The sequence below is a fragment of the Perca fluviatilis genome, chromosome 12, assembly GCF_010015445.1.
Source record: "Perca fluviatilis chromosome 12, GENO_Pfluv_1.0, whole genome shotgun sequence".
Lineage (NCBI taxonomy): Eukaryota > Metazoa > Chordata > Actinopteri > Perciformes > Percidae > Perca > Perca fluviatilis.
This window is the reverse complement of record NC_053123.1, coordinates 30,304,095-30,330,935: the sequence shown is the minus strand read 5'-3', so window position 1 is coordinate 30,330,935 and position 26,841 is coordinate 30,304,095. Positions and strand designations below refer to the sequence as shown.

At 42.2% G+C, this 26,841-nt stretch overlaps 1 protein-coding gene across 1 annotated transcript; it reads right to left on the bottom strand.

Annotated features, from left to right (window-relative positions):
- Positions 1-1,618: 1,618 nt before the first annotated feature.
- On the bottom strand, positions 1,619-26,717 carry epsti1 (epithelial stromal interaction 1). The gene is made up of 10 exons (XM_039818799.1): positions 26,520-26,717; positions 24,727-24,785; positions 24,522-24,602; positions 23,128-23,201; positions 22,808-22,891; positions 15,101-15,174; positions 12,653-12,737; positions 6,275-6,339; positions 5,827-6,014; positions 1,619-2,197 (listed from the first exon to the last, which is right to left on the bottom strand). The coding sequence occupies exons 1-10, from the start codon at positions 26,573-26,575 to the stop codon at positions 2,052-2,054; spliced, it is 912 nt and encodes a 303-aa protein (XP_039674733.1). The 5' UTR covers positions 26,576-26,717; the 3' UTR covers positions 1,619-2,051.
- Positions 26,718-26,841: the final 124 nt, after the last annotated feature.

The window sequence follows — 26,841 nt, the reverse complement described above, 5'->3', positions numbered from 1 at the left end:
ACATCTGTCTCTATGCGTTACATTAACGCACATCTTTTGAACTATCTCTGTAAATTGCACATATTCTTTATATGTTAAACTGAACTTTTGCACATCCCTGCACAAAACGGTACCGTTCTTTCATTTTAAAACTGATATATTGTACATACTCTACAATGGACAGTGTGGCTCAGGAGGTGGAGCAATCGCAAAGGTCGGTGGAACGATTCCTGGCCCCTACAGTCTACATGTCGAGGTGTCCTTGGGCAGGACACTGAGCCCCCAAATTGCTCCCGATGCCGCGCCATCTCTGTGTGAATGTTTATCTGAAGAGAAGGTGACACCTTGTACGGCAGCTTCGGTCACTGGAGTATGAATGTTTGTTGTGAATGGAGTGAATGGTGCCTCTAGTGTGTAAAGAGGTTTGAGTGGTTGTTAAAACGAGAAAAGCGCTCTACAACCAGCTGATGGCGTCTCTGCGACTCAACTGGTCGAGTCTCCAGAGGCTGGTTTTAGAATGTAAGGGACGTCACCTGTTTCAACAGCCAACAGAGAAGTCAGCTGGTGGAGTCAGATACAATAAAATAATCCATTTAATTTACAGTTACAAACTGTTAACGGAGGCTCAACGTGCGCCCGCGAGCATGTATGGTCGAGCGAGCAAGAGTGACCGAAGAGAGGGAGCGCATAGGACAAAGCAGTGAATCAGAGAAATAAAACGCGTTTTCGCCAATTCATCACTAGAAATGCAACTGTAGCAAGCATCTCAATGTTATCCACATTAATATTTAGACTCAACAAATGATATATCCAGCTACAAAAATGGCTGAAAGTCGTAAGTTAGAACAGAAGTACAAAGCGTGGTTGCTATGGAGATGATGTACAGTCTCATCGCATCGGCGTGAACTGGCAGCTTTCAGAACGCTGCAGACCAGCGCGTTGCAAGTAGTTGCAAGTTTACACTTGGCTCGTCGCTAATCTTTGGTCTGAACTGGGCTTAACTTTGCAGTACTTGCTTTTTATTTTTATTTTCTGTTTTTACTGTTACGCACCGAAACACAGAGGCAACTTTCTTGAAAATGTGAAGGCCTAAACCTGACTCTGATTCAAATGTTTTCTATAGGCCCTCGATAAAGACAAGATGTTGGCCAATGCCGTATTTTAAAGGTCCAGATTTCATGTTTTAAGAATCGAGTTTCTTGTTGATCTCCAGAGGAAAGACATTTGCTGGATGACATCAGCAGTAAAGCGCTCGCTGCATGACTTCATGCCGGAGAAGAAGGGGATTTTCAGTCCCCCACCCCCTCCCCACCCCCCCATGTTGAAAAGCACCACCCTTTGTTCTTTGTTGCCTCGGCCAGGTGATAACCATCTCTAATGTCCGGCTCGGTGAAGTTCTGAGGCTGGCATTTACAGCTCCAACAGCAGCTCTGTGCCCACTGCCCACCTGGAAACCCCCCCCCCCGTTTGATATAACGCACTGATGACAAAGAAAGCTTTGACCCGGTGTCTTATTAAAGTCTTCTAAAGCTACGGTGCATCGTATTGAACTGAAATGTTTTTTTTTCTTGTATCCTGAAGAATCCTGCTATAGATACATCACATGCGACTTTGATTATGAGACAAACAAAAAAGCATCTTGTATTTGGGTAGAGATTTTCTTCCGTCTGCACACACTGATTTAATTAAGAGCCCCAAATATGATCTGAAGATTATGAGTCATGGCGATGACCTTCAAGTAAACTGATGAAAACAAACATCAATTCAACTCCATGTCAGGGCGAAAATGACTCACGAGTGCATGCAAACAGATGCAAGACACCAATGATTTATAGCATAATCAAAAACAGATTACACGGAGCACATACCGCTCTGTAGGTATATATATATATATATATAAAATGCAGCTGTGTAGTGGAGTCAGCATACATTCATCAAACACAAACGGTATAAATTACTTCTATTCTGTATCATCATGAACACTGGTTATACATTATCACCTGGCCCAACTCCTCGAGTGTCAACCACAATATTAAGGTAAAGCCAGACCTTTCATTAAAGATAAATCAAACTTAATTCAGCGTGCAGTTGAGAAGCGTGTAGGCCTGATCATAATCGCCGTTGCACTGGTCAAGGATGTCCTCTAGGAAGACTTTGCTGAAGTCTGGAAAGCTGTTCATCAGTCTCATCAAGGCCCAGTCAAAGTCAGGCTCCGGCCCTGGAAAGCACACAGGAAAAAGAAAAATTACAAATATTTATTATTGTTCCCACCAGGCCGCTATTGAAAGAGGGTTCGCTGATAGTCATCACATACAGTAAAGTGAAGAGTGTTTTATTCTTGTCTTTTTGTGGGTGAGCAAGTACAATCTGTTTTGCACACAGGATCTGTGCGGCTAGGCCTGTAAATGGTCTATATCGATGACATTCCACTTCCGGGATTGCTCCGTTGCCGCCAGAAAGTCCTTCTTTTCGCCCGGATGTCCGTCCCCTTCCTCTTTCCCTGTGTTGCCGTTCTAACCTCCGGTGGATTTCTGAGGACTATGGTTAACTGCTCCTCAGATCTCTGCAGGGTAAATCCAGACAGCTAGCTAGACTATCTGTCCAATCTGAGTTTTCTGTTGCACGACTAAAACTTTTGAACGTACACACATTCCATCAAAACAAGTTCCTCCCAGAGGCTATTTTGCAAATTTGGTTTAAAGAAATGCAAATAAACCAGAGCAGGTTTTTCTCCTATCCCGGAATGCTGTGTGGACTAGCCAGACCAGACTAGGCCTGTAACAATTCTTACATAATTATCTAATTGTCTTCTTTTTTTTTTTTTTTTTTTCTTTGTTTAACTGCAATTTATAGCTAACATTTGCTAAGGTCTTAAGGCGTGTGACTGGTAATTGTAGATTTTGTATAGATATGCCAAATTGTAATTATATAAGTGATTATTGGTCGGACTATATATTTTTATTATTTCAATTGTTAGTTGTTTGCACTTGACCATTATCTGGGTCAAATAACAGTGATATAGCCAAAAGATGTATCCTGGAATTCATTTTAAACTTGAATTTGTTTAAAAAAAGTAATACATGAATAAATATTTTTATAAATTTGACCGAAAGAGACAGTTATATTGTTAATCGCAATTATTAGCTGAATGCAGCTACTGTTTGCACAGGTACGACATTGCAATACCCACATCTTATGAAAAATGTTCACTTTACGTCGAAGGTTCATGACTATTTTACACTTCTTTTAGCCCACATAGTTAGCTACATCACTGTAAATAAATCCCCATCAGGGTCCAAGAAAACATTACCACTTTACACTTCTATGGCCCACAAAGTTGGCTAACTCACTTTTAATATTTTTTGTTAATTTTCTGTCTCAGTTTGTCAACCTATTGGCGAGCTACTGGAACCCTGCTCTCGAGCTACTTGTTGGCGACCCCTGCTCTGTGCTCAGCTTATTTGGTGAAAAAAAAAAAATGCAGTAAAAGAAGAGCGAAACAAGTGGGAAATCTAAACTCTGCAGTCATTTCTTCCAGCCAGCTTGACAGCTCTTCTGTCTGACCACTTTGGCATCTTTTTCCCTACAACTACCCACACTGTCCAGGATCGGACTCCCTGCCACAGGCTGGTCCATTTCTAGGGACCTAGTTCAGAAGACGAGAGAAGCCGTCACATGACCAGGAAGGAGATTGGCTCAGGCAGGTTAATGACAGAACGGAAAGATCTGATCAGCACGCTGCTAAAATATAGTCCGGGGCTGACGGATGCATCATGGACATGGATTGAGGATGTTGTGGGATTCCGACATGCAGAATTGTGCCCGCACTAGCGGTGCCAGGACTGAAGGTTTGAGATATTTTTGGGTATTTTAGTTTCAACCTCGGACTGGTGAAATCGCACTGCTGTGGCTGCTGTTTGGATAGGCAGTTAGTCAGGATATAAGGTAGGGCAAGAGCCTTAATACCAGACAGAGGATGACAATAACATGACTTTTATACCTCTTTGACCTGTCAGCTACAGTAAATAAGCGCTGCAGTGCTACTGAATACCTGTACAGCTGTCTGTGGTCACCTAGTCTATATCGTCGACGTTTCATTTCTGGGATTTCTTTAGGCGCCGCCGGAAATTCTGCCAGATATCCCTTATTTACGGCCAGCTAGCTAGACTATCTGTCCTATCTGAGTTTTCTGTCGCACGACTAAAACAACTTCTGAACGTAAACACGTTCCACCAAAACAAGTTCCTTCCCGAGGTTATTTGGCAGCGGCACCGTGGCTCCGTCTCTGTGTGGACTAGCCAGACCCTCCTCCGCAGCGCTGTGGAGGAAGGTCTGGCAATGCGAGACTAGTGATCACCTAATATCAGCTAACCCAGGCTGGCCTTTAACTGTCTGTTTCTTTAGCATAATACATGTGCATGAATTTAATTGTACCTTAACGTATCGGTTAGCTCATTTAAGTTAAATTAAAATTGCAATAAAAAAAAAAAACTTCTATCAGACGTTAAATAGCCTTGCATTGCCAGACTTATCTCCACAGCGCTGGAGTATGGTTTGACTACAACACCTATCTGTTCTGGGATATGGTAAAAAATACACTGACTTGTTTGTATTTCTTAAAATCAATAGCAACCATCCTGGGCAGCGCTAAGCCCCGATAGCGTAGGTAGCGAGAGGGGAGAGACATCCGGTGCGTGGGCTTTATCCCAGCAATGTGCATCAGTTTTCAAGCTCTCTGTAACTTACGCAACTTAAAACTTTATCGTAACATGAATCAATCAACGATGAATCAATCAGCACAATGAGCTTGTTTAATGTTTATTTATTTGCATGTATCTGTGGGTGTTACTATGTTGCTCTTTAGGGGTGCATGATTTAGATTCATACTTTTTGATGTATTTAATTTTGATGTATCAGTATTGAGGATCATTATTAATAATATAATAATACTGGGGCGACCTCTAGCTCACCCAGTAGAGTGTGCGCACCATGTAGGCCGAGTCCTTTGCAGCGGCCCGGGTTTGAATCCGGCCTGCAGCCCTTTGCTGCGTGTCATTCCCTCTCCCCCCTTTCCTGTCTATCCACTGCCACTATCTAATAAAGGGAAAAGCCCCAAAAAAGGAATCTTAAAAATATACATGCTGTGTATATATAATGAACGTGAACGTTCCGTTTGTGTTCTTTCTTTAGTTGTGAGTGGCAGGTATTCAGACATTTATGGCAACCAGCCAGGTACCAAACTCAGCATTTCAATATCCAGGCAAATAAAAGAAGGGCGGGACTGCTCTCATTTGGCTGCAGGGTTCAGAGCGCCCCGGAGAATGTTTATTTCTCTGATTGACGGAAGATTAATGACAAAGTGTGTGTTAATGTCAGGCTTTCATGCCATGTTTTAGCTGTGTCCTGTCTGCAAACACACACTCAAAAAATGTGTTTGATATATTGCTTAATCCACAATAAGTAAAGGTTTGTGCCCAGCAGAAGGAAAAATACTTTCTTACACACACACACACACACACACACACACACACACACACACACACACACACACACACACACACACACACACACACACACACACACACAAACACGCTTCCCACGAGCTACAAGTATCAGCAGGATTTGAGTGCCAGGAGCTACAGTATGACGATGTACCACGCATAACTTCCTGCCTTCATATTTGCAGCACGTAAAGCCTTTGATTTAACGCAGACTAAACACACAATCACGGTCCTTCTAAGAAAGGATGAAGTAGGCAACTCTTGTCACATTTCTGATTTAGGTTTGGTTAACCAGTGTTGAGCCAGACTAAAAAAAGGCGTGAGAAACAGTAGACTCTCAGCTCACCGGCTTCGTCTGTCCAGTCGCAGTAGTTCTGTTCTGGGTCTGGGTTCAGGTGAGCGATGGGGAGTTGGTTTCTAGGGGTGTCTTCTTCAGTGGACATAAAGGGACACTCTGCCTCCCGAACGCCTTCCTCCCTTGTCTCGCTCTCGTTGCCTCGACCCTGGAGTTTGTCCAGGAAGGCCGAGTTCACCCTGTCAAAATATAAAAAGAAAAACGCGGTTCGCATAAAACTAACTTAATGCTGCACTTCGCATGCTGGCAGGCTCTTTAATGTCAGTGAGCGGGATGTGTTTGACAGCTTTTTATACACACTAAAATATAGTGAGGTCAGTGAATGCACACTAAACATTGAGCAGCCCGAACAGTCTGTGCTGGTTTTATTCAAAAGGATAAAGAAAACAAACGATTAATCGTGTTGAGTCTATATTGATGTAAAGTATGTCGTACATACCTCCTGTGTTCCAGCTGTACATCTCTCACACTTGTTGACTCCGGTTTACCCTCCACAGCCTCACTCTGACAAAAAAAACAAAAGATTATGAAGGAAAAGATAGCTCACACAACATGGCATCATGACTTTGCGTAAACATACACGCCACTTTCCTAAAGCCAAATGGCGTGTTATTGTACGCATTTTCAGCTATCCACGTGTATGTCTACGCTGTATACAGCAGATGTAAACACACCCACCACGTGGCCACGTTGCGTGTTATCGCGAGAACGCGACATACTGTCGCGAGAACGTCACACGCCTGTTAAAAAAAAATTAAAAAATGGTTGGTTTTAGGAAAAGAACACAGGGAAAGGCTTTAGTAACAAAACAGTGACAAAAACACGGAAAATAACGACAAAAACACGCTTAGGAAAACAATAAACGGTTGGGTTTAGGGTTTAGGTTTAGGAAAGAAACATTGGGTAAGGCTTAAAAAAATAAATAAAAAAAATAAAAAAAACAGCAGCACGCCGAACCCGGCTCTCCCGGGTGAAAGTCCTGTGTTTTACCCATCCGCCACCCCAACTTACCTCCTTGCGCAATCCCCCGTTCCTTTATACTACTCGCTACGGCGGAAATTCACTCGCAATGTAGCTCAATGGCGGCCGATTTGCGTTGATATACACGCTAAAATGCGATTATGCGTCTTGATAACACGCCAAAACGGCATACAAATTGGCGTGTCATACATACGCCAATTCATGAGATCAGTCTGACTTACAAGGTAATCCTCATGGGAACTGTGACGGACATAAATTGTATCTAATCAATATTGACTGTAAAGTTAATTATCAGGGACTACAGTAACACCGCACTCCTGTTTAACAAGCTATTAGAGCTATAGCTTTAAATGGAAAGTGCAGCCTAGGAGTAAAGTACATTGGATGCTCTTGGACAGTTGGGTTCTTGATCGGTACATGTGACTGGCGCTCACAATGAATTGTTATTTGGTTCCCAACAAATGTGAGTTCAACCGTCTGGGTATACTGTGGCTACATCTACAGAAACGGTCTCCGTCCACACAAAGAGTTTTAGCTCCAGTAGCAGAACTAATCTCCGTCCACACTGACACGTCTGACGACGCATATCCGGTGACCATTCACACACACTGGGCGTGCGGTGCAGGTGTAAACAGGAAGCAGATTGTCTGATGTTACTCTGCGGTTGAAAATCAGGGATGTAGAAGTTGAAAATACAGAAAATACTGTGGAGAAAGAACTGAAATGTATGTATGCCTACCTAACTGATAAGGCAAGGCAGCTTTATTTGTAGAGCACATTTCAGCAACAGGGCAATTCAAAGTGCTTTAAGCCTGCAGACTAACCGACCACTTTGGTCCAGACTGAAAATCTCAACAACTATTGGATGGATTGTCTTTCATTTTGGTGCCGATTTTCATGTTCCCCGGAGGATGAATCCTAATGACTTTGGTGATCCTCTGACTTTTCGTGTAGCGCCATCAGCAGGTTAGATGTTTTTATTTGTCCAATACTTTAGCCTCAGCTGTACTTTGTGTTAAGTGTGTATAGCCAAATTAAACTGAGATGAGATGAATATTATACCTGCTAAACATCAAAATGTTAGCATTATCATTTTGAGCATATTAGCATTCTGATGTGAGCGTTGAGCTCAAAGCACCAAGTGCAGTCTCACAGAGAGACTAGCGTGGCTGTAGACTAGTTTAGTTACTTAGTACTTAGTTTCACTGAGAGCAATGCACTCTCTTTTTTTTTTTTTTTAGGAATGCTGGGCTGGACAATCGCACAGTTACACACATTACACCTTCAAGCTGCCCAACACAACCTCAGCCTGATTTTTTTATTTATTTTTTATTTTATTAGTTTATTTGTCAGGGACCATGCACAGTTCCAGCCCTGTACCAGATGTGGTAATGAGGGTGATTACACATTTTAGTTAGACCTCATGGATTCATGCAATGCATTTGGGTGGACAACACTGAATGTTTACATGAAAACTCCTCGGATTTGGAGATGCTGCACCGGAGTAGATAAGATCACTCTATAGAGAGCATTACTGCATTAAGGGTGTGCACAAAATAGCAGCTATAAGCAGAGACGTGCAAAATATAAAAAAAACATACTGACAAAAGTCTGTTTCCTGTCTTGTGCAATAACTAGTTCTGTATAGTCTGTGATGTTTCTTGTAGCAGGAAAAAAAAACTAAGAAGAGTTTTTTACGGAGCCCCTAAGGGGACACGACATGGCTCTTTTTTTCTGGCGAGCATGCAAAAGTATCTCGTGCTCACAAGAAACCAATCTAAGGCTAGCAAAATGATGCTAACAAAGTACTGCTAACGTTGATATTTCACATTAACAGCATGAAATCCGTCAACAGTTGCCTTATCATTAAGTTTGTTGATGAGCTATCGGGGAACATTTCGTTGCGTTTTAAGGGAGAGAAATCCCTCCTCCTCGGCAGCCGTTCTAAATGGTTTCTGGTGTGCACCAGAAAGTATCTCGTGCGAACCTGAAAGAAAAAAATATTCCCATGTCCCTTTAGCTCCGTAGTTTTTTTTTTTTAACATGCTGTCAGTCAAAGAAGATTTAATTAACCCTGATTTAAGTCTATTTTAATTTACATATACATACATGTATAAACTGTTCACACACATCTCCCACATTTTCACTCGCTGTATTCCTGTCCCAGGCGAGCCATTTGGGCCAGGGATGTGGTTATTTAGGATGGCCTGAGAGGAGGAAGGAGCACACAGCCCACCTGTGTGAGCACTCTGTGCTCCCATCAAAGCTTAGCATAAAATCTCCCACACCCATCACACATGTATACACACCACACACACACACACACACACACACACACACACACACACACACACACACACACACGCGAACACACACACACACACACACACACACACACACAAATAGAGGATATAGTGGGGAGATCAATCTGTCTTATGGAGCCATTGCAGAAAGAACAACAGATCCCAGGGTCCCAGCAGGAACCACATCAAGAAGTTTGACTTTTGCTGCTCTGCAGCCGCAAGCTTTCATCTCCTAATCTGTGACGTCTATCTGAGAGAGAGCTTCAGCCTGGGAGAGGCTGGAGAGGAGAGGAGGAAATGAGAGAAAAAGGAAAGGAAAGTGAAGGAAAGGAAAGGAAAGGAAAGGAGGTAGGACGAGAGGAGACAAAAAAGGCAAGATGAGACAAGACGGGAAAGGAAATAAATGTCGGAAATGAAAGGAGAGGAGAGGAGAGCAAAGGAGGGGAGAGGAGAAAGCAGGAGATGAGACAAAACGAGGGGAGAGGAGAAGATGTAAGAGGTAAGGAGACTCAACAAGAGGAGACAAAGCAAGTCGAGACAAAGTGAGATGGGAAGGCTGGAAGTGGTGAGTCTTTGTTGCTGTCTGTAACCTTGGTATTGTGTGTGTGTGTGTGTGTGTCAGTAAAAACAAGAGACTTCTTTATTACTGTAACTGACTGCTATCTGCTTCTTTCGACACCACAGTTTGACCCTAGGTCTGTGTGTCTCTCTCTCTCTCTCCCTCTCACCACCGACTTGCCCTGATGAAAGATTTGCATCAGGTCTTTGTGAGAAAAAGAGAGAGCGAGAGAGAAGAAAATGCACAAAAGCCCAGAAAAGAAAACATTGCCTCCGTCCGAGGGAGCTGCGTGTGCACTTTTAACAGTGTTGTCAGTCACCACATAATCCGCTCACGGCAGAGTACCGTGTCCTCGGGCCGTTTCCTGCACCCTCTCCTCTTCTTCTCTGGTACGACATCACTGACGGAGACGATTAGCACTGTGTCTGACAGTCGCTGTCAACACTCTCCAATTAACGTATGTTTAATTGGAGAATAACTGTGACCTCGTCACATTTCAGGTTTACGGCAGCTATTGATTTTAAGATTTATAGCAGCAATTACCCCCCCACACACGCACACAAAAAATTAAGATTAAGAGGAGAGTTATTTACAATGAGGGCAAGTGGTTGTCCCTGACTAATAAGGCATGTCATTGGCTGTTGAAGAGTTTGGGTTTTCTCCAGGTACTTTCACTAGAGCAGGTTATTCCACCCTCTTCTGTCTTCTGCAGACTCCTCACAGTCATGTCATGTTGTGTCTCCGTCTCTGCTCAGCGTGAACTCTGGGAAGTCCCTTGAACTCCGCCTTCCCCTCAATTCCCTCCCAGGAAAACTAACAGGCAAGAGAGGAAGAGAGGCTGAGAAAAGAGAAAAAAGGAAGCAGAGAAAACAAAAACAAAAAAAAAGAGAGGGAAAGGACAGACAAGACAGACCGACAACTTCGAGAGGCGAGAGAGAGGAAAATCAGTGGCCTATTTCACCGTGTATTTACACTTCCCTTTACTCAACCGTGAGCTTGCTGTACTGCTGTGTGCCCCGGCTCTGACCAGGAGATAATTGCAGGGGGATCTGGCTCCTCACCCCACCCGGGCCTACTAGGGATACCGCTTAATACCCGCGCTGCCCCGGACGATGAAATCTCCGCACCCATGAGTGTTTATTCAGAAAACAGCTCACAAAGGCAGATCTATTGGTGTGAATTACCGCAGAGCTTCAGTCTCCGACCCCACAGCCACAGATATGAGACTCAACGCTGAACCCTGGGACCCATAGAGCAAGCATGTGTGCATATACTAAAGCTACACACACACACACACACACACACACACACACACACACACACACACACACACACACACACACACACACACACACACACACACACACACACACACACACACACACACACTCACACACAGGTTGAGGCCAACATTCCATACTAACATGCTAGATATTTAAAATAGTATGTGAGATTTTTTTAGTCTGTCCGAAATCTTAGCATGAAACCAATAGTACATGAATTGCATACTATTTCTGGTAAAATATTACAGTATGCGACCACTGGACACTACGCCGGCATAAGTATCCCACAATGCAATGCGGTAGTACCGACAACGTTCATAACAAACAAGCGGACCGCAACCAGGGCAGCTCTGTAACGTCGAAAACGCACACATTACATTTCTACGTATTTAAAAATAAAAAAAAATTGTCACCTGCGACTGTTGGTCTAGTAGCTTTTTCAGTCATTTCAGAATTATCTGGCGATGCCGCGCTAGAGCAGAGGTCGGCAGGATGTTACCATGGTCACGCGTCTCTAGCCGGCAAGGATGCTCTCAGGAAATGACGTTGAAAATTACAGCTTAGTGCATCCGAAAAGATACACACTTCTGTTTATTTCCACAAAAGTACGTTGAACTATAGTACAAAAATTGAGTATGTAGTGAGTATGCGATTTTTGGACGCAACCACCCAAAGTGTAACTTTGGGTTCAACATTGGAAGGGGTTGAGATCTCCACCTATCTAGTGTTTCCACATTAGGGGGGGACAAATTATAACCGGGGTGTCTGGTGGTTGTCCCCCAAGAGGGTACGCTTCTCCTCGGAACGCGTAGCTCCTATGGCGCCATTTTAATGCTAACAAGCCAGCACCTCCTGTTAGCATCCCATTGACTGCCATTCATTTTGACGTCACTTTGACAGCGAAGAACTTTACATCTGAAGCGTTTAAAGGCACTATTTGTCCATTGTTTATTTCTAAAGAAACACGACAATGTATAAAAGGCTCCATTACCTTGTACCTCACATTATGGCTCCGTAGCAGATGTTTTTGTAAAAATAGGCTAACGATTGTGTCATAACCGCGCGACTTACTGTCGCACAGTAGAGGAATTACCGTATAGTACAGGAGAAGCTTGCAGGCAGTTTGGACTCACATTAGCTGTTTAAGTTTAATTACTAATGTTAACTAGCATTTTAGTGATCAATAATTAACTTGTGCCTATGTTATCTCCTTACATATACCTACGCTCTCCGTCTCTGTAAGATTGGGAATGATTGAGATTTCTCTTGGCACAGCTACCAGAAGACTTCACACTTTCAGACACGTTGCTCACGTTACATCTACGTCTTCAAGCTCAGTTTGCAGCTGCTCAGTAACGCTCAACGCTCACCGGAAAAGCGCTTCTAATATCCTTCACTGGTCTCCGTCCAGAGCAACGGGATCTGTTGGTCCATTTTATATATGTCAATGTTGTCCCCCCCCCCCCAGGAAATTTTTGAGCATCAAACGCTTTATTTCCTGCATTCTGGTGAATTTTTCTGCAACAACTTGTGCCCTTTTTTTTTGCATGCAAATGTCTTTTATGTAAATGTTATTAGTAATTTATGCCCCCTGTAAATTACGCCTATGCTGATGTATACCCTGCACGCAAACAAAACATGTGAAAGCACATCCGACTGCACACACACTCCCTTTGTGGCTGCTGGCTTACCCTAGATGACGTGAGTGTGGCACTGCTGGATGCCAGTGGACGTGGGGCCGTCCTCTCAAACCTCTGCAAAAAATTCTCAGTCCTCCTGCAATAAAATGCACACATTACAATGTCTGTCTTGCAGTTACCGAAAAAAAAAAAAAGACAAACACAGAAACACACACTAATAATGAAAAAGGGATGAAGGAGTATTCATCTACTCCCACAGACACGCCCCAGGCCTGGGATGCTGGCGGTACTGGAGTCCCGCAAGGTTGACCAAGTTTGTTTGTCCCTCCCTGACACCCGCCTGACTCTCTGTCTCCTTGGCCCCCAGTTCTAAATCTCTTCATTGTTTCTTCAGGTTCACACATTGGTCTGCTGTCTCCTGTTTTTGTTTCTCTTGTAAGGAAGCCAGAGATGCTACTTGACAAGCCGTTTCCCTCACAGCCGACCGTGTATAATATTCCCACAACATCAAGTGGTCTGATGCAATGTCGGAGAAAAACACTGTGCAGACAAAAGACACTGTTAAGTTATTATTGTATATACATCCATACATCCAAAACCCCCTGACCACTTTAAAGGGCACTCCACAGATTTTTTCGTGTCAAAATCGATTCACTAATCGTGGGGTGACTAATCGTTTAATGTCCTCTGAAGGAGCTTCATCAAATCTAACAAGAAGTACTCAAGTGATATCACCCAGGTATCCCACATTAAGCTTTGTAACATATATACAGTAAAGTCATCTTACTGATTTTTCCTCCGGTGCCACCGGCAGGTTTACATGTGGCTTTGAGTGACATTTTTTGAAGCTACCTAGCAGAATTTCAGAAGCAGGACCAAGCCTCAACCTATAGGCTGAATCTCACTCCCCTTATTTGATATCTCCTTGCTCCTCGGTTGAACTGGAAGTTGTTCTGGCCCTCTTTCTTGAAGGCCGTCTGAAAGCTATTATTCCTGCCCCCGTGATGGAGGAAGGATCTCTGAGGAGCTATGGGCGAGGATACACGAGAGCAGCCTTCCCGGAAGCCGTGCAGCTGAAAGCCGTTGCTGACTCCGCCCACACAGCTGACGAATTCACGTGACGCGTCAGAGGAAAAGGACGTCTCATTCCTCTAAATACACATTTCATCGTTTCCTCTCTCCTCGCATGATTTCCTCTGTCTCTCCCATGCTTCCTCGGTGGGAAGAACTATAGCGTGATTTATGGCTCTGCGGAGGCTCCACGCAGAGCTTTCGGCGTAGCCTACACAAGCGGCCTAAAGTGTATACTTGTGCGTTGGTGTGTGCGTCGAATAATAGAGCGTCGAGAATAGCAGGGCCGGCGTGTGTGTGTGTGGATGTGTGTGTGTGGTAGAGCGAGTGAGAGGTCAACGGCGATTAGCTTTGGCGCGAGTAGCGACTCTAGAGTCATAGTGAGAGAAACAAAGTGTCTCCCCTGTGCTTTCTGACCACGGTGGGAAATCTGGAGCAGGAGAAGTTAACCCTCTCCTTGATTTCATGTTGTTTATGGAGAAGGAGAACCAGGAAATGAGGAGGAAATGCACCGCCACCGAGCCACGGCCGACTACATGCATCGCCACGACGTGTAGTTCCATTTTTTTGTATTTTGTTTTTACGTAGCCACGGCGCCGATTTAACGCAGAAGAACCGTGGATGCAATTTAAGGGAAGTGAGACAGCCCTTGTCACTTCCTGCATTACCGTAAATACCAGCCTAACTCCACTCCCACTCTCGTATTCTTCATCTCTCCCTCCCAACCCGTTCTTTCTCTTTCTCCCTCTTCCTCTCTTCTACTGTATGTAGGATCCTGAGGTGTTTTGTCTTGTTGACGGTGTGGTCCATGCATCATTCAATAATTAATACTTATCTCAATACTTATCTGAAGGATTATTGCCACGAGTCACTATGCATAAAACTCTTAAGTGGTGAACATCATACCTGCTAAACATCAGCATATTAGCATTGTCCTCATGAGCATGTTAGCCTGCTGACGTTAGCATTTAGCTTTAGCTCAAAGCCCCTGGCTGTTCATTCCGTCTCTTGCAAGTCACCCAACTTCATGGAGGTGCACAGCCCCTTCAATGATTGAAGATGATGTATTCTTAAGAAATCCTTTTTTTCTTTTTGTTAATAAAAAAACGGCTACTAAAGTTTGAATAGGTAAATGGGGGCAATCAGAGGTGAAGCTCATGGCGCCGGTCTTCATGCTTCCACTGACGCAACTGATATGCTGTTTATCCTTTTTCTGCCAACAGAATGCAGCTTGCTCATCTTAGGTCAGCAGAGGATCAGAAATTGGGCGTCTACTTTGTTAAAGGTCTGCAGATTGTGTCATCTGATATTACATCTGTGACTAAGATCCATTGCAGAGCAAGAAAGAACACAACAGGGCGCAGAAAACAACACAATAACCGCACAGTGACAGTAATGAGACCCAGGTTAACCTGATCCGGGGCTGACCTGGTGTGATCCTGCCTGAGCTGCTCCCTCCTCCTCTGCTCCTCCTGTCGCCTCTTCTCCTCCAGGCGCTCGGCCTGCAAAGCATCAAAGTCAGCCGTCACCGCAACACGCAACCGGATGCAAGTCGCTTCCAAGATGCAGTTACCACTACAGTAGTCTGGCTTTGCCAGACGCTCCTCCAAAGCGCGGTGGAGGAGAGTCTGGCTAGTCCACACAGCATTTGGGGATGGGAGAAAGAAGTGCTCTGGTTTATTGGCATTTCTTTAAACCAATCACAATCGTATTGGGTGCTGCTAAGCACCGGAGAAAAGCCACGGTGCTGCTGCAAAATGGCATCGGAAGGAACTTGTTTTGGTGGAACATGTGAACGTTCAAATTTTTTAGTTGTTGGTAAAATTAATGGATACGAGAAATATTCTCAATCTAGAGATCTGAGGAGCAGTTAACCATAGTCCTCACAAATCCACCGGAACGCCAACACAAAGGAAGCCCAAGGCAACAGATATCCGGCCTAAATGGGTGAAATCCGGCGAATTTTCCGGCGGCAACTGAGCAATCCCGGAAGTGGAACGTCGAGGATATACTAGACTACCACTACAGTTACACATTCAATGTAAATGCATATGGTATACATGGGCTGAAAAGTCTTGAATATATGCAGTATTCTGGTGCACTGTGATCACAGATAATGACATATTCTACATGAACATTGCTTGCAGTGGAAATTGCGGCAGTCTGACGTGTAAAATATATTAAAAAAATGTTAACATGCGACAAACATAACAATTGTAAAACCAAACAATTAAAAAAAAAAACATCCTTAAGAGACATGTCAAAAGATGTGGTATTTTCCCATATTTATGTAAAATAATTTCATTATTTACAAGATTAGAAATCATCCTCTATTTGATACTGTCTGTGATGTTTTGTAAAATGATACATCCCATTTTCTCAATCCCATTATCCTTTGAAGAAATGGAAATCCCTTTCAGTCCCCTGTAATTTCGGTGCATTTGCTGGATAGAAACAAAAGTCTTTGTCTCTGAATTATGTTCTCATTTTAGAGATAATATTCTGGCCCAGCTGACGTGAGCAGCCTGACCACGTGGGTCTGTTACAGAACGTATTTACGGTAAATCGGAGAGGCTGGCTGAGTCCAGGAGTAGGGATTAGCTCTAGTTTACTCCGTTTGTTTTTGTTTGAACACGTAATAATTTTCCACCCGACACTCATCTGCCCCTGCATCCCAAACTTTCCCAAACCAAAGCAGTTTAGGATGGAATCATGACCCACAGTTTTTTTTTAATCCAGCGTCTTGTTAGATCACGTCTATAGAAAAAGAAGAGGCTGTTTTACGTGCATCTGTTAATTTCCTGGATTACTAATACATTCCTATGACCCAGGGGTATGTATTTTTTTTTATTTATTTTTTTTAAAGCTTGTTGTTAGATCATGTCTATGGACTTAGAACATGCTGTTTCACTTGAATCTGTTCATTTCCTGGATTCTCAATATATTCCTGTCTTCACTGTGGTCCTCTGTGGGCATTAATGAGCCTTCCACATACAGGGGTGTCAGACTGGGGGGCGGAGGTGTTTAGATGCTAGAATGAATAGCTGTGGATACGGGGAGGGGGCCATAGCAGGCCCGTAGCCAGCCTAGTGGAAGAGTGGGGGGTGGGATGGGTTCCTTTATTTAAAAGAGTGATAGAATGCAAAACTGATTTTACCTTGTCATAGTTGAATAATGACAGTTTAGTGGGTAACTAGGACATACATAGAACCTCTAAATCCCATTGACACCTCTTTTCTCTGCAAATCTCACTATTTGAAACTGCCTCTGAAAACGGGCGAATCTCAACGAGCCCCATAGTTGACGTCAACTATTGCGGCTCCTCCTCATTTGGCTCTAGTCTCTGTGTTTGTCACGCCCCAACATTTGCATAAGCTACACAACTGACCTGAGATCAGTTAGTCTTCTGAATCTAGGTCGTGCAGATCTCAGAAATTGTATACATTGTTCATCTGCTATTTTACCATTAAATTCACTTCTGAGACTTTTTTATGTGAGAAATCAACTATGTAGAGGTCAAATATGGGCCGTTTTACGAAAAGTGATGTCTAATTGCAAATTTTGTCCGACTGTGTGTCGGAGTTCAGAGGCCGGTGCTGCCTGTGTAGCCGCCTCGCCGCCCGGCCTGCCTTCCTTCACAGACCCCGGCCTGCTGTGAGGTAGATGGAGCTCAGTCACGGCTGGCAGCCCACGGCACTTCATACCCGCGCAAAGTCACCGTTTTGGGCTAATGGACTACGAAACGCCGCTGCCCTGACAGAGCTCCAGGGCCTGCAACTCCCCTCTTCCTGCTAGCTAGCTAAATGCCCGGTGTATGTGAGTGAAAGCACGGTCAGCGAGCTTGTTACGCCAGCATTCTCTTACCACAAGTTCTACTTAATCTTATAATGTGTGTAATTATAATGTGTTGAGTTATTTAAACAAACGACTGGGGAAATAAACGCCGCTTGTCCGTGAGTCTCATTGATAGAGCCTGCGGCTGGATGGAGCTCTATCAATGAGAGCTAGCTAGCCTCCTCTTAGAATTCCTCTGGAATTCACAAATATTCATTAACTTGAAATCGGACACCGTTGTTAGCTTAATAAAACATTTAGTTAGATGTTGTATATGTGGCGTTACGAAATTCAAACTGTAAATATACTCGAATTACGACCAAAAATTAAGCTAACTAGCCGCAATCTGTACACATAGGATAGAAGGTACAGTCGCAGCTAACGAAACCCTTACAGCTCACAAATATTCATTAACTTGAAATCGGACACCGTTGTTAGCTTTACAAGACATTTAGTTAGATGTTGTATAAGTGGCGTGACATGTGTGTAACATGTGGTAAGAGATTGCTGGTGTAACAAGCTCGCTGACCGCGCTCTCACACATTTAGCATTTAGCCATTTAGCTAGCAGGAAGAGAGGAGATGCAGGCCCTGGAGCTCTGTCAGGGCGGCGGTGTTTGGTAGCTAGTCCATTAGCCCAAACGGTGACTTTGCGCGGGTATGAGGTGCTGTGGGCTGCCAAAGCTCAATCGAGCTCACAGCAGGCCGGGGTCTGTGGAGGAAGGCAGGCCGGGCGGCGAGGCAGCAACACAGGCAGCTGAACTCCGACACACAGTTTTACCAAATTTGCAATTAGCCATCCATTTTCGTAAAACGGCCCATATTTGAGCTTTATATAGTTGATTTCTCGCATAAAAAAGTCTCAGAAGTGAATTTGGTAAGGAAACATTGCAGTGTCTGGAATATGAGATTCTGTCGCTTCTCTAATGTGTGTGATAGAATGTATTGTGTATTGGGGATTCGCTCAACCAATCAGCACGCAACCTCTAATGCGTGTGTATGGCGATTCGCTCAACCAATCAGCGCGCGTCTCTACGTGTGTACAGCGCGCAGCTCATCTAAATATTCATGAGCATACCATATTTGGAAGAAAAGCTCTTGTTACAAATAGGGCCAAAACACAGGGATGCATAAGGGCCAATAAAATATCAACCAGGCCATTTTCAGCCCACCCAATGTTACATACCCCATTAGTAGACCATAAGGAACAGTGTGAAATACCCTATATAATCATTCTATCACCCCTTTAAAAAAGCGGACCTTTTTGCAGTTTTTCCCCATTTTTTATTTAATTATGATGTTGAAATACTTCATTTTGGTGACTTTTTATGCACTAATTTGTGCTGGATTAGCTTGTCTGTTGGTATCTTAATGAGCACGCTTTTTGATGCAGTGACATTTTCTTACTACAATGTTGTCAAATTGCTTACCGAGATCATGTGCCTGCTTTTTTTTCGCCCCATACTATACTGTTCGGCTGGATGTCCTTGGCCTAACAGATTTTAACAAGATTAGATGATTTTTATTTAGGGGGGAGTGGGGGGTTCGAATTATTGGCAGTCATTATTTCAAAAGACACTTGTTTATTACAGCAACAAAAAACTAGTTCACAAAACTGACTTAAATTATGGGCCTTTGCCCCCCCCCCCCTGTCTAAGGGCCTGCATAGAGAATGCCTTTCTACAGGGCCCTAAATTTTGTGCTACGCCTCTGTCCACATAGCAGTCCATTTAGCACTATTAGGACATAAGCAGGGCCAGACATGGAGTAGAACATGTCTAAAAACACAGTGAGCTGGAAACTTATGAGACCGTTCTTTAATCAGCTGGTTGTCATGGCTTTAATGCTGACACACACACACACACACACACACACACACACACACACACACACACACACACACACACACACACACACACACACACACACACACACACACACACACACACACACAGACCTGCTACAGCTCAGGTGGATGCTTGTCTCTGCTGACATCTAGAGGCGAGGAATGATATTGTTTCTCACTGAGGGAAAACAAACTGGAGCCATGCAGTGGAAGGGTGACACACCCCACTAGACTAGGGCTGCAACTAAGGATTTTTTTTATTTCTTATTGTCGATTAATCTGTCGATCATTTTCTCGATTAATCAATTAGTGGTTTGGTCAAAGAAATGTCCTCAAATGGTAAAAAATGTGGATCAGTGTTTCCCAAAAGCCCGAGATGACGTCCTCAAATGTCTCGTTTTGTCCACAACTTAAAAGATATTCAGTTTACTGTCACAGAGGAGAGAAGAAACTAGAACATGTTCACATTTAAGAAGCTGGAATCAGAATTTGTTTCATAAAAAAATGACAAACTGATTCATCGATTAACAAAGTAGTTTGTTTTGTCGGTTCATTTAACAGTTGACAACTAATTGATTAATCTTTTCAGCTCTTCACCCCGCAGTGAAATGTTTTACATCTTCTTACCACTACCAAAATGATCATAATTAATATCTACCCATTGAAAAATTAAAAAAATGTTGTCCTCAAGATGACATGAGTCACATATCTGTGTTTGCAGCATGTTTCTGTATTTGGTTGCGTTTTCTATATTTTTGCATGCGTTTTCTTTGGTTTGGAGCTGCAAAGATTAATCAATTAATCGTTTAGTTGTCTAACTATTAAATTAATCTGCAACTATTTTGATAATCAATTTAATCAGAGTAATTTTTCATGAATAAAGTAAAAATATCTTCTAGTTTATTGTGACAGTAAACTGAATATCTTTTGAGTTGTGGACAAAACGAGACATTTGAGGACGTCATTTCGGCCTGCACGATAAATCGTTATAAAATCTGATATGGATTCACCCCTGTTTGCAATTTAATTTCTATTTCTTTTTTTTTTCTTCTTTTTTTTCCTCTTTCAATTAATTTATTGAAAGCATTTGACATTGACATATTCATTATGTAAAGACATATTCAAGGAGTTTAGATAGAGCCTGTATCAGGGCCATATTTAGTTCAGTGTGTTGCGCAATGTGCTATAGGTGCCAAAATACTGCCAATTTGTTTTGTTTTGTCATGGTTCATGTGTGCAATAAACATTACACTTTGTGAGAAAAAAATCATGGCAGAGAATCGTGATATATATTCTAAGCTAAAAAAAATATTTTTCCCCGAATCGTGCAGGCCTAACGTCATCTTGGGCTTTGGGAAACACTAATCCACATTTTTCACCATTTTCTGACATTTTTGTAGCCCAAACAACTGACAGATTAATCGACAACGAAACAATCGTTAGTTGGTTGCTGTGTATTCATCAGCCTTCCTTAGAACGCTTATTATACTGTAGATTAGGGCTGCACAATTAATCGCAATTTTATCAAAATCGCAATATGGACTAGTGCAATATCCAAATCGCAGAGGGGCGCAATATTTGTTAAAGGTAAAATATGTGTCAAACCATTCTAAAATTAAGTATTGTGGTGCTGCAGAGACGTCCCGGCCTACACATTGTATCCTACTGACTACAGAAAACATATTTGTTTGGTACAGATACTCGCAAAAATCACACTATAATCATTTTAAGATTTAATTAGTCAATGAGAATAATGATACAAACATGATCATTCCCTTCAATATCGTGAATCATATTGCAATTGCAATATCAGTCAGAATAATCCCAATTAGATATTTTCCTCATATTGTTCAGCCCTACTGTAGATAGTCTGTATCAACGCCGTTTCATTTCAGCCAGATGCCCCCCTTTTTCGGCCGGATGTCCGTCCCCTTCCTCTTTCTTTGTGTTGGCGTTCTAACCTCCGGTGGATTTGTGAGGACTATGGTTAACTGCTCCTCAGATCTCTGCAGGGTAAATCCAGACAGCTAGCTAGACTATCTGTCCAATCTGAGTTTTCTCTCGCACGACTAAAACTACTTTTGAACGTACACGTTCCACCAAAAGAAGTTCCTTCCCGAGGTTATTTGGCAGCGGCACCGTGGCTCTGTCTCTGTGTGGACTAGCCACCGTTGCTCTGTCAAGTGCTTGGCACCGGCCAATACGATTGCGATTGGTTTAAAGAAATGCCAATAAACCAGAGCACGTTTTTCTCCCATCCCAGATTGCTGTGTGGACTAGCCAGACCCTCCTCCGCAGCGCTGTGGAGCAATGTGAGACTATACTGTAGATGTCAGAAAGCTGGACCTGACTGGCTCTAATCATTGTCCTTGCCACTTTGACAAGCTTGTTGAGTCAAACTCAGCCCTATTACAACTGAATTTAGACTCTTGCTCAAGCTTGTTATTTGCATTTCTGCACCCCTGCATTGTTTTGATTGGCCGATGCATTTTCTGGAGTTTGCAACCTTCCACAATTACAAATGAAGAGGCAGAGCTATGACATTTTCTATTGAACTCACAGACCATAATGCAATGCAGCCACAAGACTATGCTATATTCTGAGTAAGTGGTGCAACTCTTTACTGGAAAAACACCAACTATTGCTACTGCTATTGCTCTTTCCACGTACTCCCACAACCCGTGGCTGAGTACAGTGCATTCCTGACAGGGAACTCTGGGGTTTGTCCAAAAGCTCTCTGAGAAATACAAAAAAATCCTGTTCTGACTGAAACACAAACAGATTATCATTTAGAAATAGCTCCCCAAAAGGTGTTTTATACGTAAAATGTGTTTTAATGGTTGATTTTCCTCATATTGTAATGATTTGTTTGTAATTGAAACATAAATGGAAGGGGGTGGCGAGTGATTTAAGTCAGTTTTTGTTATGCTAAACTGAAAAAAAAAATTAGCTTTTGCTAAAAGGCCAAAGTACATATTTTTAGTAGTATATATATATATATATATATATATATATATATTTTATTCTCAAACATCTTGTTCCTGTTTCTGATCCTTTTATTTATTTTTTTTTCTCTCATATATTGTACATGTTTGCAGTTATGTACCTGCATGTGATAGTGAAGTGCATAAACATATTTATACCTTGATTCTGTATTTGCATTTTCGCAGATGGCTCACTGATTGACTTTGATTATGGTATGTGGCTGAAGGGAAGGGATTAGGTTTGTGGGAGCATTGTTAGTGAGTGAGTGTATATGAATGTGAATGTTGTTATATCTAAATGTTTGTTATTGTCTTGTGCTGTATTTACTTTAATTATGATTCTCCATCTTGATGTTGGTTTCTTTTCTATCTTAAAGGACCCCCTCGAAAATGAGATGGTGCATCTCAAGAGGTTATCCTTGAAAATAAAAAATAAATAAATAAATATTTTGTGTTTTAATTGCGGTCTCACCTTCTCCCTCTGTTCATCTTTCATCTTCTGGAACTCCTCCTCCTCTTCTTGTCTCTTCCTCTTGTCAAGCTCTTCCTTTTTCAGCTGGAAACAACACGTCACATTAAAAATAAATCTCTGTGATTCAGCCATCGCAGAGAGCCAAAAAACACAAGATAACGCTCTGAAACATTGTGTCTCAATGCATCCTGTGCTTGTAATATTCATAGACCACACATGAGTGACTTAAAAAATATTTTATGTTCACACTCTGACATGCATATGAATTGAATGGATGAGCGTGATGTTTTGGTTGCTTCAGTAAAAGTGCGATTACATACCTTCTTCTGCAGTTTGGCGTGACGTAAGTCTGCCAGCTGCCTCTCCCTGGCTGCAGCCAACGTTGCATTACCACCTTTATAGATTAAACAACATATTACACTATATCAGTAAGTAAGCATGTGCTTACTACTACCGTTATTTTTCAACCTGGACCCTATTGTCCTATTTTTTGTGTGTAGGTGACTGATAGGAACAACAATCTTTGAAATGTCCTATGGGGCAAATGTGCATCGTCAATTTGGTCCCCCAAAAGGGCTTTATTTTACCACTGACTGGCTCAGATTATTATTCTAAGTGTCTGACAACATTATAGAAAGGATCCCTTCAGAGATAGACCTTTAAAACCTCTTTGTGACTTTTCTGTTTAACCAGAAACAGCTCTGAAGTCGCCAGCTCTAAACCCACCAGACTCCATTTAAAAAAGCAATACTTTTAGCGTATATAGAGCCAACGTATTTTCACATGTAAATCAGTAAACTATGTGTTTATTTCAACCAAAACTAGAGTTGTGATGGTTGGAAAAGTGGAAAGACGACCCAAAGGGCTTTTCGTAGTTTTATTTAGTTTCTGTCGACTTTGAATGAAGTGTGTTTTACGATGCTAAAATTACTGTTTATTTACATGGAGTCTGGTGGGTTTAGTGAACACAATTTTGAGGATGTTTTTATGTTTTAAAAAAAAATCTTACTCTTTAACAGAAAGGTTGACCTCCTTAGAAATCCTTTCCATAATGTTGTCAGACACTTAGAATATTAATCTGAGTCTGTCAGAGGTTAAAACGAGCACTTTTGTGAAGGTAAATACAAGCTACACAATTGTCCTGTTAACTTACATTGTAGCTTGTTTCACTGACTGCCGACTGCAGCGATCTCTCTTAATGCTGGACCAATGTCAAAGATTGTTGTTCCATGAGTCACTCAAACACAATAACATAGGAAAATAGGGAGGTCCAGGTTGGAAAAAAAGGTAGTTACCCTTTAAGCACAACAATGTAAGAATAATCAGGGTTTCCCCCAGTGTTTTGCAAGCCTGATGACCCACCGGGGTCTAAGTTGCCCCCCATTAGGCCTAAGCCACTGGGAATTGTTAACGTATCGCTTGAAATCTTAGACGTAGTCATATTTCTTTTTTTTATTTCCAGTTAGCTATGGAATCTGTCTTGTTGCTTTTTTAAATTCTCAATTTTGCAATTTTGTCCATTATTCCGTTGTCATAGAAACTATTGGGCTCTACATTAACGCTGCCATCAGTCTGTGACTGGCTCCAGCCGGGCCCTCGTCGAAAAAATGCCACCTGCCACCAAGCTTAACAACTTTTCCGGGGGAAACACTGATAATGTTTTACAAATAGTTCAAGATGATTTGCATCAGTTTGGGTTTGCGTGTTGGTTTACCCAGCCTCTCGGTCACGTGCACGGGGGGAGGTCTGTTGGCCTCTCTCCATCTCTGAAAATTCTCCTCTTCTCTCTGGGCCACTACAGCAACACAAAGCTTCATTACTTGGGGAAGAAATGTCAACATTTAGTAGGCTATGAAGATCGATATAATATAATATAATATAATATAATATAGGTAGGAGAGTTGAAAGCTGCAGCCTACTCATTTTGATGTTGTTTCGCAGAGACTCATTCGGTGGGATCACGGTGAATCCACCTGAGCTGAGACAAGGACAGAGACGGAAGAGCTCGTTAGTACTTTTTAACTCAAACGTGTCTGCAGCTCTGAGTAGCAAAAAACTGCCAAAGGTTTGAGGCACAACAGTGGAAGAAGTATTCAGATCCTTTACTTAAGTAAAAGTAGTAATACCACAACTGTTACAAGTAAAAGTCCTGCATTGAAAATGTCTAAAGTAAAAGTATGTAAGTATCTTTAGGAAAATGTACTTAAAGTACTCAATGCAGAAAAATTCTCACATTTTAGAAACTGGAACCGATCCAAACAGTTCTGTCAATCAACTAAGTGTTTAATGTTCTAATCATCTCAGCTGGACTCGTAAGCCGTTATATTGTTGGGTAGTCTAATTTATAATAAAACTTCAGGTTTTATAAGATATGTGCGTTTTGGGTGCAAATATCTTAATTTGTAAAGTAACTAGTAACTAAATCTGTCAGATGAATGTAGTGGAGGAAAAAGTACAATATTTCTCTCTGAAATGTAGCGGAGTAGAAGTACAAAGTGACATGAAAAGAAAAGACTCAAGTACAAGTACCTCAACATTTGTACTTAAGTACAGTACTTGAATAAATATACTTAGTTGGTCTGCGGAACTATTCATTTATTGTATTTTATTAATGAGCAATGATGTCTCTTTGTCATGTTACATCCTACAGTCTGCTGCTGTGTTGTGGGTGTGTGTGCGTGTGTGGGTGTGTGCGTGCGTGCGTGCGTGTGTGTGTGTGTGTGTGTGTGTGTGTGTGTTTAAAAGGAGGCTGACCCACTGTAAGCCAAATCTACCTTGGGGCCTTATTATTTGAATGTAGGCTATTTATTTCTTTATGTTTATTTGTTTCAAGATAAAATACAAATTACACTGAAGAAATACAAAGTACTGTGAGGGTGTGGTAGAAACCTGTAATGGTTTGTATAAAAACCACACCCCAACCACCAACTGTAGACATACAAAATCCAAAATACAGATACATATTTCTCACCTGTGGTTTCCTCCCTAGCATGTTTGAATGTATGGATTTAGCATTGTTTCTTATTGTCGAAATGTGACATATTGTTTGTGACAATTTGTTTAACAAACGTATACATAGCTATACTGTATATATGAACAAAGTAATAACAATCTTAGTATAATGCTGCCTTCAAGTGAGATGGGACTCTGAATTGAATGTAGCTGCTCTTTATCACCACAACTGGCGTGACGCAAGAATAATACCATTATGTCATTATTGCTTTAAAGAAATAAGTAATGTATTTTTTTTTTATTTTTGATGAAAGCCTTGTTTTTCTTTGAGCCATAATTAGAATTATTCACGTGTTTTTCTTCTTTTTATTCGTACAACACAAAGCACACAGCGCAAACAAACGTGGAAGTTTTTATTAGAGTACACGTTGTTGTTTGACATGTTGCCACACGTTAACACTTGAACACTAAAAGGTAATTTCAATTACGTCTGTAGTCCTAGGTGACACAAGCAGCTGTGATTTCCGGGAAACAGTGAAGGCTCCGTTTTCTTTCTCCCTAATCTCGTGAAACGAAAGTGAAAGTTAGCAGCGGCAGTAAATTCCAAAATAGACCCCCCCAAAAAAAAAAATATTACGGCGAACAGAGTCTGACGGTCTTAAGAGTATCATTATAAAGTGTCAGTGTCAAAATATGGAGTCACATTTATTTTATCAGTAAAAATAACTTGAACTGTTAGCTAGCTAATAGCCTAGACTACCTACTACTGTGGTTGCCTGTCTGTCGCTGGTGGGTTGCCGCTGCCATCAGGTGCATGATCTCTGTCGGGATTCTCAGGAGTCGGGTCGCCTCCAGATGCTCCCGGTGTGTTGTCTTGTTTTGTGGCTCTTTGGTTGCGATAAGGCTCCATTGTCCTGTATTGGTGAAGTCTGACTGAAACGGGTTGGACTGTACAATCCTGCTGTTCTATTCTAAGTGCATCAGGTGCCGTGTAGCCTGTATTTACTCCGCCGAATCCAGCAGAGTGGGAGTGTTTTAATGCAACACCGCCATCTGCTGGTGGAACATGTGGAGGGCGCTAA

What these genes read in the sequence shown, in the direction of transcription:
- epsti1 (XM_039818799.1), bottom strand. Translation starts at nt 26,575, where the DNA reads ATGCACCTGATGGCAGCGGCAACCCACCAGCGACAGACAGGCAACCAC. An exon ending in ACAGGCAACCACAGTAGTAG is followed by an intron (nt 24,786 to 26,519) that starts GTAGTCTAGGCT and finishes TCCTTGTCTCAG; the next exon opens with CTCAGGTGGATTCACCGTGA. An exon ending in CCACACTCACGTCATCTAGG is followed by an intron (nt 6,340 to 12,652) that starts GTAAGCCAGCAG and finishes TTTTTTTGTCAG; the next exon opens with AGTGAGGCTGTGGAGGGTAA.